The sequence below is a fragment of the Entelurus aequoreus genome, linkage group LG11 (assembly GCF_033978785.1).
Source record: "Entelurus aequoreus isolate RoL-2023_Sb linkage group LG11, RoL_Eaeq_v1.1, whole genome shotgun sequence".
NCBI classification, from domain to species: Eukaryota; Metazoa; Chordata; class Actinopteri; order Syngnathiformes; family Syngnathidae; genus Entelurus; species Entelurus aequoreus.
In genome coordinates this window covers 6,422,637-6,438,922 of record NC_084741.1, presented here as the reverse complement: position 1 = coordinate 6,438,922, position 16,286 = coordinate 6,422,637, and the positions used below count along the sequence as shown (strand labels likewise).

The window sequence follows — 16,286 nt, the reverse complement described above, 5'->3', positions numbered from 1 at the left end:
TGCTACCAATGACACGTGCAGCTGTGCAATTGTTGTGGTTTTCACGTTAGTTTTCCTGGCAAAATAACTTGTCTATACATAGATCTTCAAATACTCATAAATGTACAATAAAACATGCTTTTATTTGGTGAAAGTATCATATTTGACGCACTTTGCTATGTTTGGTGACCAGCAGGCACTCCAACATGCACGCAATAAACATCAAATAATTGATTGATTGATTGATCGATTGAGACTTTTATTAGTAGGTTGCACAGTGAAGTACATATTCCGTACAATTGACCACTAAATGGTAACACCCCAATAAGTTTTTCAACTTGTTTAAGTCGGGGTCCACTTAAATTGATTCATGATACAGATATATACTATCATATATACTATCATCATAATACAGTCATCACACAAGATAATCACAATGAATTATTTACATTATTTACAATCAGGGGTGTGGAGGGGGGGGAGGATATGGACATCAAGTAGTGGACATACAGAGAGAGAGAGAGAGAGAGAGAGAGAGAGAGAGAGAGAGAGATCAGAAGGCATAAGAAAAAGTATCTGCATTTGATTGTTTACATTTGATTATTAGCAATCCGGGGAGGGTGTTAGTTTAGGGTTGTAGCTGCCTGGAGGTGAACTTTTATTGCGGTTTTGAAGGAGGATAGAGATGCCCTTTCTTTTACACCTGTTGGGAGCGCATTCCACATTGATGTGGCATAGAAAGAGAATGAGTTAAGACCTTTGTTAGATGGGAATCTGGGTTTAACGTGGTTAGTGGAGCTCCCCCTGGTGTTGTGGTTATGGCGGTCATTTACGTTAAGGAAGTAGTTTGACATGTACTTCGGTATCAGGGAGGTGTAGCGGATTTTATAGACCAGGCTCAGTGCAAGTTGTTTTACTCTGTCCTCCACCCTGAGCCAAGTGGGTAGGAGTGAGGTGGGATCTGGGGTGGAGGTCTAGAAGTAACCTGACTAGCTTGTTCTGAGATGTTTGGAGTTTAGATTTGAGGGTTTTGGAGGTGCTAGGGTACCAGGAGGTGCATGCGTAATGGAAAAAGGGTTGAACGAGAGTTCCCGCTAGAATCTTCATGGTGCTTTTGTTGACCAGAGAGGAGATTCTGTGGAGAAATCTCGTTCGTTGGTTAACCTTTTTGATTACCTTGGTTGCCATTTTATCACAGGAAAGGTTAGCCTCTAGAATGGAACCTAGGTAGGTGACCTCATCTTTCCTGGTGATAACAATGTCACCCACTTTTATGGTGAAGTCATTGACTTTCTTAAGGTTGATGTGGGCCCCAAACAGGATGGATTCTGTTTTACCCAAGTGGATGGATAGCTTGTTGTCAGCGAGCCAGGTGCAAGTTCTACACAGTTCAGCACTGAGGATTTTCTCCACCTGTGACTTGTCCTTGCCGGATACCAGCAAGGCAGAGTCATCCGCAAACAAGAACAATTCACAGTCGCATGCCGATGACAAGTCGTTTATGTATATTAGGAACAGTAAAGGTCCCAATATACTGCCTTGGGGGACTCCACAGGGGGGGGGGGGGGACACGGTGCCGTTCACCTCTACCACCTGCTCCCTCCCCTCCAAGTAAGATTGCATCCAGCTCCAAGAGGTTTTGTTAAATCCGATTGCTCTGAGCTTATCCAACAGTATAGCGTGGTTAACGGTGTCAAAGGCCTTCTGAAGGTCCAGCATGACCATGCCGCAGTATTTGCCCGCGTCCACCTCATGTTTGATGTGGTCGCTCAGATAGAGAAGGCATGTGTCAGTGGAGTGGTTAGTTCTGAAGTCAGATAGAGAAGGCATGTGTCAGTGGAGTGGTTAGTTCTGAAGTCAGATAGAGAAGGCATGTGTCAGTGGAGTGGTTAGTTCTGAAGTCAGATAGAGAAGGCATGTGTCAGTGGAGTGGTTAGTTCTGAAGCCGGATTGGAATTTGTACATGAGTTTATTAGTGGCAAGGTAACTATCGACCTGTTCATAAACTATTTTCTCCATTACTTTCGAGACGGAACTGAGAATAGAAACAGGTCGGTAGTTGCCAGGTTCCAATTTGCTTCCTTTTTTAAAGAGGGGAGTTACTCTTGCTATCTTAAAATCTTTTGGTACTTGGCCTTGTGTAATTGATAAGTTTATTATGTGCGTGATGATCGGGGCAATGATGGAGGCAGAGTCCCTGAGGAATCTGGAGGGAATACTATCAAGGCCGGTGGCCTTGTTAGGGTGGAGCGCGCTCAATTTTTTAAGCCCCTCATCAGCTGTGACCATTTCTAATTTGAAATCATCGTTGGATACTCCTAGCTTTCTGTAGAAGGCTTTAATGTGTTCTACACCAAAGCGACCAGAGTGGTGGGACAGCTTGTTGACGAGAGTTGCGGCTATGCTGGTGAAAAAGATGTTAAGTCTGCTAGCTACCTCCATTTTGTCTGTAATGAGGGAGTCACCCTCCTTGATGCTGATGTTATACAGATAATACACAGAACCACCAAATAAATAACTTATTACCCTCATTTTGCCAAAAATCTTCATTAGCTTTGGACCAACACTCACAGAGAAAGCTTTGTGTGAAGTATCCAACTTATTTGTAACCACTGTATTTATCACTCATGATGTATTATTATAACCCATCTCTCCTTTTGTAACATGCTAAGTAAATAAGTGCACTTTTGTACTTATTTCTGCACAATAACTCAGATATGCTAACATTGGCGAGCAGTAAAGAATAAGGAATGATTTTTGGTCCACAACATATTTTGCTTTTTCTGTTATTGATGTATTTCGTACCACTTTATTTTGAATATTTTTTAATGGGATTTCCAGTTCATCTAACATTACACCCAAATTCGGTTTCTTTGACTCTTTCAACGTCCGTGTATTTGTCTCCATGTGATGTTACTGACACCTACTGACCAATATGTAGTACTACATATTACAATCTGGGGGAATCCATCACCATTATCTGAAACACCGCCATTGATCAAGCGGTACTGCATCAAAAAGTGTAAAGGATATCACCACATGGGCTCAGGAACACTTAAGAAAACCACTGTCAGTAACTACAGTTGGTCGCTACATCTGTAAGTGCAAGTTAAAACTCTACTATGCAAAGCCAAAGCCATCTATCAACAACACCCAGAAATGCTTCACATCTAAGATGGACTGATGCAAAGTGGAAAATTGTTTTTGGAAACTGTGGACGTCGTGTCCTCCGGACCAAAGAGGAAAAGAACCATCCGGATTGTTCTAGGGTGAAAGTGTAAAAGGCAGCATGTGTGATGGTATGGGGGTGTATTAGTGGCCAAGACATGGGTAACTTACACATCTGTGAAGGCACCATTAATGCTGAAAGGTACATACAGCTTTTGGAGCAACATATGTTGCCATCCAAGCAACGTTACCGCGGATGATGACTTGTATTTCCTGCACTATGGCTATCAGTGCACCTTTCCTTTGACGTCACAACAGCACGTACCGAAACCCCGACAGAAAAAACAAACCACACTTCTGGAGATTAATTTACAGTCGATAGTCACTGAGCGGTAATCTGGAAATGATCAAACATGTTGCGTGAAATTGCGCTGATAATGGTTTGAACTCCAAGTTCTGTTTGACTTTTGAGGCGTCCACTTTGGTTGAACGCTAGAAATGGTAGCACCATTGTTACGCTTGGCTGACTGCCATGACTTTCATGTGCACTCACTCTGCAATAACTCTGCATTCAATATAAAGTACCCAGCGGGCACAAGACATGAAAACAACTTGTTGAATGAGGTCCTGATGTTGAGCAACTCTAACATGACGTTGAAACAACATGCTTTTTGACAACCTTGAATCAATATTGGCTTGTGACGTTGATTTGACATTGAAATGTGCTCAACGGTCACAAAGATTCGTGGATTCAAAAAAGTCTGCGGGCTATAGAGCGTTTTCTATTCGGGCTCCAGTACTCTGGAATGCCCTCCCGGTAACAGTTAGAGATGCTACCTCAGTAGAAGCATTTAAGTCCCATCTTAAAACTCATTTGTATAATCGAGCCTTTAAATAGACCCCCCTTTTTTAGACCAGTTGATCTGCCGTTTCTTTTCTTCTCTCCTCTTCTCCCCTGTCCCTTCCGAGGGGGAGTTGCATAGGTCCGGTGGCCATGGATGAAGTGCTGGCTGTCCAGAGTCGGGACCCCGGGTGGACCACTAGCCTGTGCATCGGTTGGGGACATCTCTGCGCTGCTGACCCGTCTCCGCTCGGGATGGTTTCCTGTTGGCCCCGCTGTGGACTGGACTCCCGCTGATGTGTTGGATCCACTGTGGACTGGACTTTCACAATGTTATGTCAGACCCACTCCACATCCATTGCTTTCGGTCTCCCCTAGAGGGGGGGGTTGGGGGGGGGGGGGGGTTGGGGGGGGGGGGGGTTGGGGGGGGGGGGGGGGGGGTTACCCACATATGCGGTCCTCTCCAAGGTTTCTCATAGTCATTCACCCACGTCCCACTGGGGTGAGTTTTTCCTTGCCCGTATGTGGGCTCTGTACCGAGGATGTCGTTGTGGCTTGTACAGCCCTTTGAGACACTTGTGATTTAGGGCTATATAAATAAACATTGATTGATTGATTGATTTTCCAACCAACAACGTTGTTGGACATCAACATTGTCTCAATTTACAAATACAACTATTTTGCAACGTTGTTTCAAAGTGACTTTTACAGTATAATCAATGTTGTATCAATGTCTGGGTACAGTACAGGAAAGCTCGGAAAAACTGGAGCATGTGCGGGGAGGACTGCTCCTACTGTAGACTGGACTTCAGATCCACTTAGATATTTCTCATTTTGACGTATACCCATTTTAATTTTTTGAATTCCATCTGGATTGTATTTTTTTTATTACAACTACAACAGAAGTGCATCAGCAGACACAATTGTTAGAATAATTGTATATAAGTTATCACACAACTCTTATGCTTAAAGGCCTACTGAAATGAAATTGTTTTATTTAAACGGGGCTAGCAGATCCATTCTGTGTGTCGTACTTGATCATTTCGCGATATTGCCATATTTTTGCTGAAAGGATTTAGTAGAGAACAACGACGATAAAGTTCGCAACTTTTGGTCGCTGATAAAAAAAAAAGCCTTGCCTGTAGCGGAAGTAGCGTGACGTCACAGGAGCTAGTATTCCTCACAATTCCCCGTTGTTTACAATGGAGCGAGAGAGATTCGGACCGAGAAAGCGACGATTACCCCATTAATTTGAGCGAGGATGAAAGATTCGTGGATGAGGATCGTTAGAGTGAAGAACTTGAGAGGCAGCGATGGACGTATCTTTTTTCGCTCTGACCGTAACTTAGGTACAAGCTGGCTCATTGGATTCCACACTTTCTCCTTTTTCTATTGTGGATCACGGATTTGTATTTCAAACCACCTCGGATACTATATCCTCTTGAAAATGAGAGTCGAGAACGCGAAATGGACATTCAGTGCCTTTTATCTCCACGACAATACATCAGCAAAGCTCTTTAGCTACTGAGCTAACGTGATAGCATCTGTCTCAAATGCAGATAGAAACAAAATAAATAAATCCCTGACTGGAAGGATAGACAGAAGATCAACAATACTATTAAACCATGGACATGTAACTACACGGTTAATAATTCTCAGCCTGGTAAAGCTTAACAATGCTGTTGCTAACGACGCTGAAGCTAACTTAGCAACCGGACCTCACAGAGCTATGCTAAAAACATTAGCGCTCCACCTACGCCAGCCAGCCCTCATCTGCTCATCAACACCCGTGCTCACCCGCGTTCCAGCGATCAACGGCGCGACGAAGGACTACACCCAACACAGATGTGGTTGGCGGCTAGCATCGGCTAGCGCGTCTGCTATCCAGGTAAGTCCTCCTGGTTGTGTTGCTACAGCCAGCCGCTAATACACCGATCCCACCTACAACTTTCTTCTTTGCAGTCTCCATTGTTCATTAAACAAATTGCAAAAGATTCACCAACACAGATGTCCAGAATACTGTGGAATTATGAAATGAAAACAGAGATTTTTTGTATTGGATTCAAAGGTGTACCAATACTTCCGTTTATCTAGTGACGTCACGCGCATACGTCATCATACATAGACGTTTTCAACCGGAAGTTTAGCGGGAAATTTAAAATGTCACTTTATAAGTTAACCCGGCCGTATTGGCATGTGTGGCAATGTTAAGATTTCATCATTGATATATAAACTATCAGACTGCGTGGTCGCTAGTAGTGGCTTTCAGTAAGCCTTTAAAGGCCGTTGCTCTAGTTATTATCTATTGTGCTCAAGCTGTGCTTTTCTTTTCGTGCGAAGGCACACAACTTGTTATCTTCCACTGCAAGTTAGGAGTTGCCTCGCTGCAGATGTTTTCTGTCTTTCCGCCTGCTAACAGCCAAGGACGAACCAGGACCTCAAGGAAGATAAGGCATAACAGCAAGCAGACAAAGCAGAGACAGGGCGCCATCACCAGCCCCCCCAGCACATTCCATTCTGAATAATCACGTATTGTGCGTACTGAGCTGCTGGCATGATGTGTGACCCCTCCCTTTAGAAGCAGCCTCAGCCATGTAGCTAGGGAACACCCAAACTGAATACATAGAGGAGCGCTTGGGCTGTTCCTCAGAGCGTAGAGTGAGACTGTAACTGAGTGTGCAGCTCCATGCGGTCTCCTCATGAGCAAAATTGAACTCTGTTTCTGCCTGATTCCTTGCTTCTTGTTCCGTCTAATAGATACTTCCGTGCTTAAACCTGACACAATATGTACCAACAATAATTAGTGAAGTAGATAGTAATGACCACCAGCTGGTTTGCCCTGCATGAGAAAAGTTCCCGTTTTTCTCTCCCTCTGGCAGTGCTGGTAGCTTGTGCAGTACGTCTCCCCTCCCCTTACCCGTGCCGGGAGATCCAGTTTGTGTCCTTCTTTACCGGCGTCTTCTTGGTTCCGTTTTGTTTGTTTTCGCTACGCAGTCTGCTTGACAAGCCTCTGCAACGCTCAGAGGGTGGGCTCATTAAAAGGAGCGCGCAGAGTTTTACGTTCAGGTCAAATAGCGCGACAGAAGGGACAAGCGGTAGCAAATGGATGGATTGATGGATGGAGATGGATGGACACGAAGACGACAGAGAAGGCATATATGCCAAAAATCCAAATTTTGTGCAAATATCAAGACAAATAGAAGACTTAAGTAAAAGTAAGTAAAAAAAAAAAATAGAGAGCAAGCAGCAGCTCAAACATTCTCATACTTTCTGTAACATCAAGGAAAAATGTTTGAAATATGTTCCAACTATAATCTACGTGACGGAGCCCACAAATGTTTTATTTAAATGTTGGCAATTTTACATTCATATAAACTGCTATTAAATGAAGTCCTTGGCCAGTTTTTCTGATGAAGACAACTTCCATATTTTGACCATTTTTCCCAGATTTGCCATATATTGAAATGCAAATGTGGATGTTGCTCTTAAACACACGTAATGAAGGTGTTGGTGAAATCCTCTGATATTCTTTGCTGCTAAATGAACCACGACATCATCGCTACTGGTCCCACCTTTCCCCAAAAATACATGTTAAAACAACTACTTTATGCAGCTGTTTAATGACCTATAATATTCATGTTTAAATCACTTTTACTGCAAATTAATATTGGCCACAAATATCAGATATTGTCCTCTTTGATTACTAATAATCTGTATCGGCTAGAGCAGGGGTCACCAACATGGTGCCCGCGGGCACCAGGTAGCCTGTAAGGACCAGATGAGTAGCCCGCTGGCCTGTTCTAAAAATAGCTCAACTCAAATAGCAGCACTTACCAGTGAGCTGCCTCTATTTTTAAAATTGTTTTCATTTACTAGCAAGCTGGTCTCGCTTTGCGTGACATTTTTAATTCTAAGAGAGACAAAACTCAAATAGAATTTGAAAATCCAAGAAAATATTTTAAAGACTTGGTCTTCACTTGTTTAAATAAATTCATTAATTTTTTTACTTTGCTTCTTATAACTTTCAGAAAGACAATTTTAGAAAAAAAAATTCAACCTTAAAAATGATTTTAGCATTTTTAAACACATATACCTTTTTACCTTTTAAATTCCTTCCTCTTCTTTCCTGACAATTTAAATTAAAGATTAAAAGATTAAAGTACCAATGATTGTCACACACACACTAGATGTGGTGAAATTTGTCCTCTGCATTTGACCCATCCCCTTGGGGAGCAGTGGGCAGCAGCGGTGCCGCGCCCGGGAATCATTTTGGTGATTTAACCCCCAACTCCAACCCTTGATGCTGAGTGCCAAGCAGGGAGGTTATGGGTCCCATTTTTATAGTCTTTGGTATGACTCGGCTGGGACTTGAACTCCAACCTACCGATCTCAGGGCGGACACTCATCAATGTGCAAGTAAATTTATTGTTTTTATTGTAAAGAATAATCAATACATTTGAATTTAATTCTTCATTTTAGCTTCTGTTTTTTCGACGAAGAATATTTGTGAAATATTTCTTCAAACTTATTATGATTAAAATTCAAAAAAATTATGCTGGCAAATCTAGAAAATCTGTAGAATCACATTTAAATCTTATTTCAAAGTCTTTTGAACTTCTTTTAAAATTTTTGTTTTGTAAAATCTAGAAGAAATAATGATTTGTCTTTGTTAGAAATATAGCTTGGTCCAATTTGTTATATATTCTAACAAAGTGCAGATTGGATTTTAACCTATTTAAAACATGTCATCAAAATTCTAAAATTAATCTTAGTCAGGAAAAATTACTAATGATGTTCCATAAATTATTTTTTTTAATTTTTTCAAAAAGATTTGAATTAGCTCGTTTTTCTCTTCTTTTTTTCGGTTGAATTTTGAATTTTAAAGAGTCGAAATTGAAGATAAACTGTTTCAAAATTTAATTGTCATTTTTTTTCGTGTTTTCTCCTCTTTTAAACCGTTCAATTAAGTGTAAATATCATTAATGATTAATAATAACATAGAGTTAAAGGTAAATTGAGCAAATTGGCTATTTCTGGCAATTTATTGAAGTGTGTATCAAACTGGTAGCCCTTCGCATTAATCACTACCCAAGAAGTAGCTCTTGCTTTCAAAAAGGTTGGTGACCCCTGGGCTAGAGGTTGGGAAAACAATAGATTTTTAGATGCATGGCAATTTGGACATGGACGTATATAAAATCGATTAGTAAACGTCAATAATCGATGTATTTCTTGTAAATAAAGTCATGCAGACAGTTGTAAAATGTGTCTGACTGCAGTGATCCACCTCACTGAGGTCTGACCAGATCCTTTATTATTGGGCACTTATGTTCAGTTGTGCACACATTTCCATTCATTTAATAAATGTGGGAATTAATTGATAAACGCTTATTGAGGGAAATGAAAACATTTTTAAAACTGGCATCAATAAGTTAAATTAAATGACAGATGCATCAATAATCGATTTTTAATCCATTCGTATCTCCTGAATTGTAATCCAACTGTGAGGTGGCCAAAGATTCCCACCTCTAGTATCGGCCCTAGAAAACCATATCAGTGCATCTGAAGAGTGGACAGATTAGGAGATGAATAGAAACATGTAACGTGCCTGCTTGAAGCAGCAGGAGATGAATAGAAACATGTAACGTGCCTGCTTGAAGCAGCAGAAGATGAATAGAAACATGTAACGTGCCTACTTGAAGCAGCAGGAGATGAATAGAAACATGTAACGTGCCTACTTGAAGCAGCAGGAGATGAATAGAAACATGTAACGTACCTGCTTGAAGCAGCAGGAGATGAATAGAAACATGTAACGTGCCTACTTGAAGCAGCAGGAGATGAATAGAAACATGTAACGTACCTGCTTGAAGCAGCAGAAGATGAATAGAAACATGTAACGTACCTGCTTGAAGCAGCAGAAGATGAATAGAAACATGTAACGTGCCTACTTGAAGCAGCAGGAGATGAATAGAAACATGTAACGTACCTGCTTGAAGCAGCAGAAGATGAATAGAAACATGTAACGTACCTGCTTGAAGCAGCAGGAGATGAATAGAAACATGTAACGTACCTGCTTGAAGCAGCAGAAGATGAATAGAAACATGTAACGTGCCTGCTTGAAGCAGCAGGAGATGAATAGAAACATGTAACGTGCCTGCTTGAAGCAGCAGGAGATGAATAGAAACATGTAACGTGCCTGCTTGAAGCAGCAGAAGATGAATAGAAACATGTAACGTACCTGCTTGAAGCAGCAGAAGATGAATAGAAACATGTAACGTACCTGCTTGAAGCAGCAGAAGATGAATAGAAACATGTAACGTACCTGCTTGAAGCAGCAGAAGATGAATAGAAACATGTAACGTGCCTGCTTGAAGCAGCAGGAGATGAATAGAAACATGTAACGTGCCTGCTTGAAGCAGCAGGAGATGAATAGAAACATGTAACGTGCCTGCTTGAAGCAGCAGGAGATGAATAGAAACATGTAACGTACCTGCTTGAAGCAGCAGAAGATGAATAGAAACATGTAACGTACCTGCTTGAAGCAGCAGAAGATGAATAGAAACATGTAACGTACCTGCTTGAAGCAGCAGGAGATGAATAGAAACATGTAACGTACCTGCTTGAAGCAGCAGAGTGAGGCTCCAGACTGTCAACAAAAAGACAGCAGCCATGACGATAAGGCGATCTTTTTCAGCCGCTGCCTGGAAAACAGTGAGAAAAGTCGAACTAAATATGGCAACAAAAATGAATCAAAAAGACAGTTTAACCACAATTTAACAGGTGGCAAACATTATTTTAAACTTACCGTATTTCCTTGAATTGCCGCCGGGAATATAGTATTCGCCGGCCTAGAATTACAGCCGGGTCAAACTCGTTTCGCAAAATAATTAGCGCATGCTTGGCACTTCCGCCGGGTCAAATATGAGTCATTAAATGACTCCCGCCTCCTGGTGATAGAGGGTGCTAGTGATCCTTCTTACGACTACCAGTACTGCAGAAGACCGGTGCTGCAGAAGAAGACAACACGCAGCAAGCATGACCAGCGATCGTTTGCTTGCACTTTTACCATGGAGGATTACATATCTAAAATAAAACAATTTTTTAAACTGGACTTTCAATCGAAGCAGGAGGTAATAATTACAGGAAGATCTCCAGAGACTTTTAAAACTGAAGAAAGATAAGGAAGACTGCCTGTACAGCCCTTACCTTTGGGCTGGTACAGAGGGCGACTGTGTTGACCAGTTTGACGCGTGTAAATGATAGAATGTCCAGTACTGTAGAACTGTGTTTGGATATGACAATCCGTTTATTCCAGCTATCTAAATTAAATCAAATGTAAGTTATATAACATAGAGTATGCTAACCTTAATGGCACATTGTCACAGCAATGTCACGGCAAGACACGACACGTCACGTTACAAACACGAACACGACCACGGTCGAAAACTGTTTGTCCTCCAATCGCCCTGCCCATGCTCACACCTGAACCCAATTTAAAGGAGGCTACCATGGCAACAGTCCCCTCCCTGTCAACACTTCCTGGTTCTTAACAGGAAGTGGGCGTAGCAATCTGCCGCAAAGGAAATTCATCATGCTGAACCCAACAATCAATTAGAGAAAATAAAAACAAAAACAATATAAACAAATAAGGAATTTTGGCTCCAACACTGCCTTTGATCAGAAGCAGCTGCACATGGACTCATTTACAAGTAAAGGTAAGACCATAATAACGTCTTTTTTTTATTGAATGTGATTTTCATTATAAGGTAAGCGCTGGAGTGAGAAGAGGTTTTAAAATAATTAGCGCATGCTTGCCCATCCCGCATGCTTTTGGTAAGCGCAGGAGTGAGAAGAGGTTTTAAATTAATTAGCGCCCCTGCGGCTATTCAAGGAAATACGATTTGTTGAAGAATACATTTATTCATCACTTCCTGAGAAATTCAACGCAATTATTTTTACTATTTATATTTTTGGGGTGGTTTTCTATGATCTTTCTTATTTGGTTGACAATAAAATGACAAAATGATGCTCAAAGCAAACTCGAACCTGCTACCCCAAAACAATTATTAAGAGGAGTAGTACAATCCCTGAGAAAAGTTATACTTCAAACATTTGTATGCACGTACAACACTTCAAACCTTCAGTATGTCAGTCTGTGGGATTCAATGATGGAAGTGAAACAATGTATTAACATGATCCACTTTAACAAACTGTTCAAACTCAAAAGTGCAAAGAAGAAGAATCGTGATAAACATCCTGAATTTATTGATAATCTTAGTTATCTCACAATATAAAATATAACTCACTTCACTGCTATTTATTCATTTCTATCAAAAAAAAAGATCATTTATGGGGTAAATTGTGTACAAATTGAGAACAGGAAGTGGACAAAAGTGGGAGCAATTGCTATGAATTAAAGAAGGGTTCGAATTAAATAAGCCCGGCTTCTTCCTACTCTTTTTTGAACATGTTGAAGAAAGAAACTTTAAATTGTGATGCATCATGTTGTATGCACGCATGTGTGATGTATCATGTTGTATGCACGCATGTGTGATGCATCATGTTGTATTCACGCATGTTCCACAGAAACTTAAACCATAAACAATCAAAATACGCTTACCTTCTTTATTCTGGCCTGTGAGAAGCTGCAAGACAGCAGCAAAAGAGTGGAGGTGCAGACAAGAACACTCGCTGGGACAATGTTCAATTGTGGCGTCTGCTGCTGCGATGTCACATGTGGTTTATCGCCTCCGCACCGCACGCACGCTGCAAACACAATACGGCATCCGTTCTTTTCCTTGTCACTTTGAGCAGGCTGCAGAACAACCCACTGAACAGGAGGCACGGTGTAGCAAGGACAGAGAGTTGGTGACACTTTCTCACACACTTTGACATCGTGACCTTTAACATAAAACCACAAAATGTTTCAGTACTGAGATGATCATACAGGGTAAACATGTATGCATTTTGCGGGGCTTTACAGTGTGTTTGTGCTGAAATGAGTCCCCCTCGCCCTGTAAAGACCCTCACTGAGCATCGCTTTGAATTATCTATGCAAAACAATGCAGACTTGCTGCACAAATTCCCTGATTAAGTGCAATTTAATCCGTCTAATGCAGGGGTCACCAACGTGGTGCCCGCGGGCACCAGGTAGCCCGTAAGGACCAGGGGCCGTACTTATCAAGCTTCTTAGAATGACTCCTAAGAAGTCTGCTAAGAGTTGACTTAAGAGTAAATAAATTCTTCGCTGAAAGCTGCACTTAAAAGTTAGTTATCAAGCGTCTTACTCACACTTTCAGCGAAGTGTAGGACTGAATCTTAAGTGTCACACTCAGAGCTGAATTACGACATTACTATGTGCCGTAAACGCAATTTTAGGTGACGTCATTTCTGTGTCCATAGAAATGACCAATCACGGAAGGGAATCCCTTGTCTAAGAATAAAGAAATATCTTGGAAATATTTAAGTGGACAATGGGAGTGTATATTTTGACAATAAACTACAAAATAATACAAAACAAACTAGTCCCCGCCGGCACTCACGCTACCGCTCCCTCTCTTCTCTCGCCCACACACTCACTGACGTCACTCACCTCACGGCCACACACATACGCTACTGTCATAACATTTTCTTTCCAATTCATTAATTAGGCAACTAATTTGAAACTGGTGTGGGTGGCTCTATATATACTAGCCCACTGCAGCCACATGCAGAAATCAACATGGAATCGAAAAGTATTAAATCTGTGACAAAAATAATACCCGCTCTGTCTAAACGATACCGTTTGATCAGCTGCTCGTCATCAAACAATTCCAGAACATCGTTCCGCTCCCTGAATGTTCGCGCACGTCTCTCTCGCCTCAGTGCCATCCCCTGCTGGCAACTCCTAACCACTTAAGACACCTCTGAAGGTCTCTTAAATATCGTGGAGAGTAGGAGTGATTCTTAGACTTAAGAACGTTGATAAAAAGCTTTTATTCTTAAGTTTGAGAGTAGGACTAAATTTCGCAAATTCTCAGGACTTAAGTGTAAAATGGCACTCTAAGAAGCTTGATAAGTACGGCCCCAGATGAGTAGCCCGCTGTCCTGTTCTAAAAATAGCTCATATAGCAGCACTTACCAGTGAGCTGCCTCTATTTTTTAAATTTTATTTATTTACTAGCAAGCTGGTCTCGCTGTGCTCGACATTTTTAATTCTAAGAGAGACAAAACTCAAATAGACTTTGAAAATCCAAGAAAATATTTTAAGACTTGGTCTTCACTTGTTTGAATAAATTCTTTTTTTTTTTTTTACTTTGCTTCTTATAACTTTCAGAAAGACAATTTTAGAGAAAAAATACAACCTTAAAAATGATTTTAGGATTTTTAAACACATATACCTTTTTACCTTTTAAATTCCTTCCTCTTATTTCCTGACAATTTAAATCAATGTTGAAGTAAATATATTTTTTTTTATTGTAAAGAATAATAAATACATTTTAATTTAATTCTTCATTTTAGCTTCTGTTTTTTCGACGAAGAATATTTGTGAAATATTTCTTCAAACTTATCATGATTAAAATGCAAAAAAATTATTCTGGCAAATCTAGAAAATCTGTAGAATCAGATTTAAATCTTATTTCAAAGTCTTTTGAATTTCTTTTACATTTTTTGTTCTGGAAAATCTAGAAGAAATAATGATTTGTCTTTGTTAGAAATATAGCTTGGTCCAATTTGTTATATATTCTAACAAAGTGCAGATTGGATTTTAACCTATTTAAAACATGTCATCCAAATTCTAAAATTAATCTTAATCAGGAAAAATTACTAATGATGTTCCATAAATTATTTTAAAAATTTTTTTCAAAAAGATTCGAATTAGCTAGTTTTTCTTTTCTTTTTTTTCGGTTGAATTTTGAATTTTAAAGAGTCGAAATTGAAGATAAACTATGTTTCAAAATTTAATTGTCATTTTTTTCGTGTTTTCTCCTCTTTTAAACCGTTCAATTTAAGTGTAAATATCATTAATTATTAATAATAACATAGAGTTAAAGGTAAATTGAGCAAATTGGCTATTTCTGGCAATTTATTTAAGTGTGTATCAAACTGGTAGCCCTTCACATTAATCAGTACCCAAGAAGTAGCTCTTGCTTTCAAAAAGGTTGGTGACCCCTGATCTAATGCATGCTCAACCTGTAACTGCTCTAATTTTACTTTTAAGATGGGGCGCAAAAAAGTAGTTGGGTATCAGTTTAGAGTTGTTAAATAACAAAAAGGAGTAAACGTCATAGTTGAGCTGGCTTGTAGTTCTACTTTCCTGCCGCTAGATGTCGCTGCATCATCATCATCATTGGCTTGTAGTTCTACTTTCCTGCCGCTAGATGTCGCTGCATCATCATTAAACGCCGTCATAGCTGGCTATCATTTGTCTAGAATATTTGCCAACATTTCACATAAATATGAAGCAACATTTCACATAAAGAATGCAACCCTCATCTTAATCACGACTCTTCTTCCTAGTGTGAATAACTTGAATACTAAACTTACCTTTGAACAGGAGCCGCCATGTGTCTTTACACTAATATGAAGACTTCCCCCAACAACTACTGGCAACCCTCGGACAAACCCCACGTCTGCACTTGAGCTGACAACATCTTCACGTATTTTAATCAAACGCTGAGGGAAATAAATGTCGTTTTACGGGATATTTACCAGCGCCGTAAGTTCAATAAGAATCGTTTCAATTTCTTCTTCTACAGCTCACTTAGCCGTCAATAAAGCGCTGTTATGGTACAGCGCCATCTGGTGGTGGCATGCGGTATCACACCGACACGCTTGCTCATAGATCTAGTTTCTTTGTAAAGACAACCATTTTCATACAATATTCTAACTTGATGCTTTTTTTCTCGCACCAAAAATCACTTCATATCCTCTACTGCTCACTAGTGTTACATAACTGAGTTATTGTGTAGAAATATGGGAAATAACTACAAAAAGTATGCTTCATTCACTAACTGTGTTACAAAAAAGATGAGTTATTATAATAAATAAATGGGTTATACTTGTATAGCCCTTTTCTACCTTCAAGGTACCCAAAGCGCTTTGACACTATTTCCACATTCACACACTGATGGCGGGAGCTGCCATGCAAGGCGCTAACCAGCAGCCATCAGGAGCAAGGGTGAAGTGTCTTGCCCAAGGACACAACGGACGTGACTAGGATGGTAGAAGGATGGGATTGAACCCCAGTAACCAGCAACCCTCCGATCGCTGGCACGGCCACTCTACCAACTTCGCCACGCCGTCCCTATACATAATACAT

At 40.4% G+C, this 16,286-nt stretch overlaps 1 protein-coding gene across 5 annotated transcripts in view; it reads right to left on the bottom strand.

Annotated features, from left to right (window-relative positions):
* Nucleotides 1-15,792, bottom strand: part of il21r.1 (interleukin 21 receptor, tandem duplicate 1) — a 35,155-nt gene extending 19,363 nt beyond the window's left edge. For 2 of the 5 annotated variants that reach the window (XM_062062341.1, XM_062062345.1), the window contains exons 1-3: nucleotides 15,512-15,729; nucleotides 12,606-12,886; nucleotides 10,602-10,686 (exon numbers count right to left, since the gene is read on the bottom strand). In XM_062062341.1, the coding sequence (XP_061918325.1) occupies nucleotides 10,602-10,656 (55 nt within the window). In that variant the 5' untranslated portion in view covers nucleotides 10,657-10,686; nucleotides 12,606-12,886; nucleotides 15,512-15,729. Of the gene's footprint in view, nucleotides 1-10,601; nucleotides 10,687-10,790; nucleotides 10,813-12,605; nucleotides 12,887-15,511 lie in introns of those variants that run through there. The other 3 variants (XM_062062344.1, XM_062062342.1, XM_062062343.1) reach the window with 3 other exon arrangements.
* Between the last annotated feature and the right edge of the window lie 494 nt (nucleotides 15,793-16,286).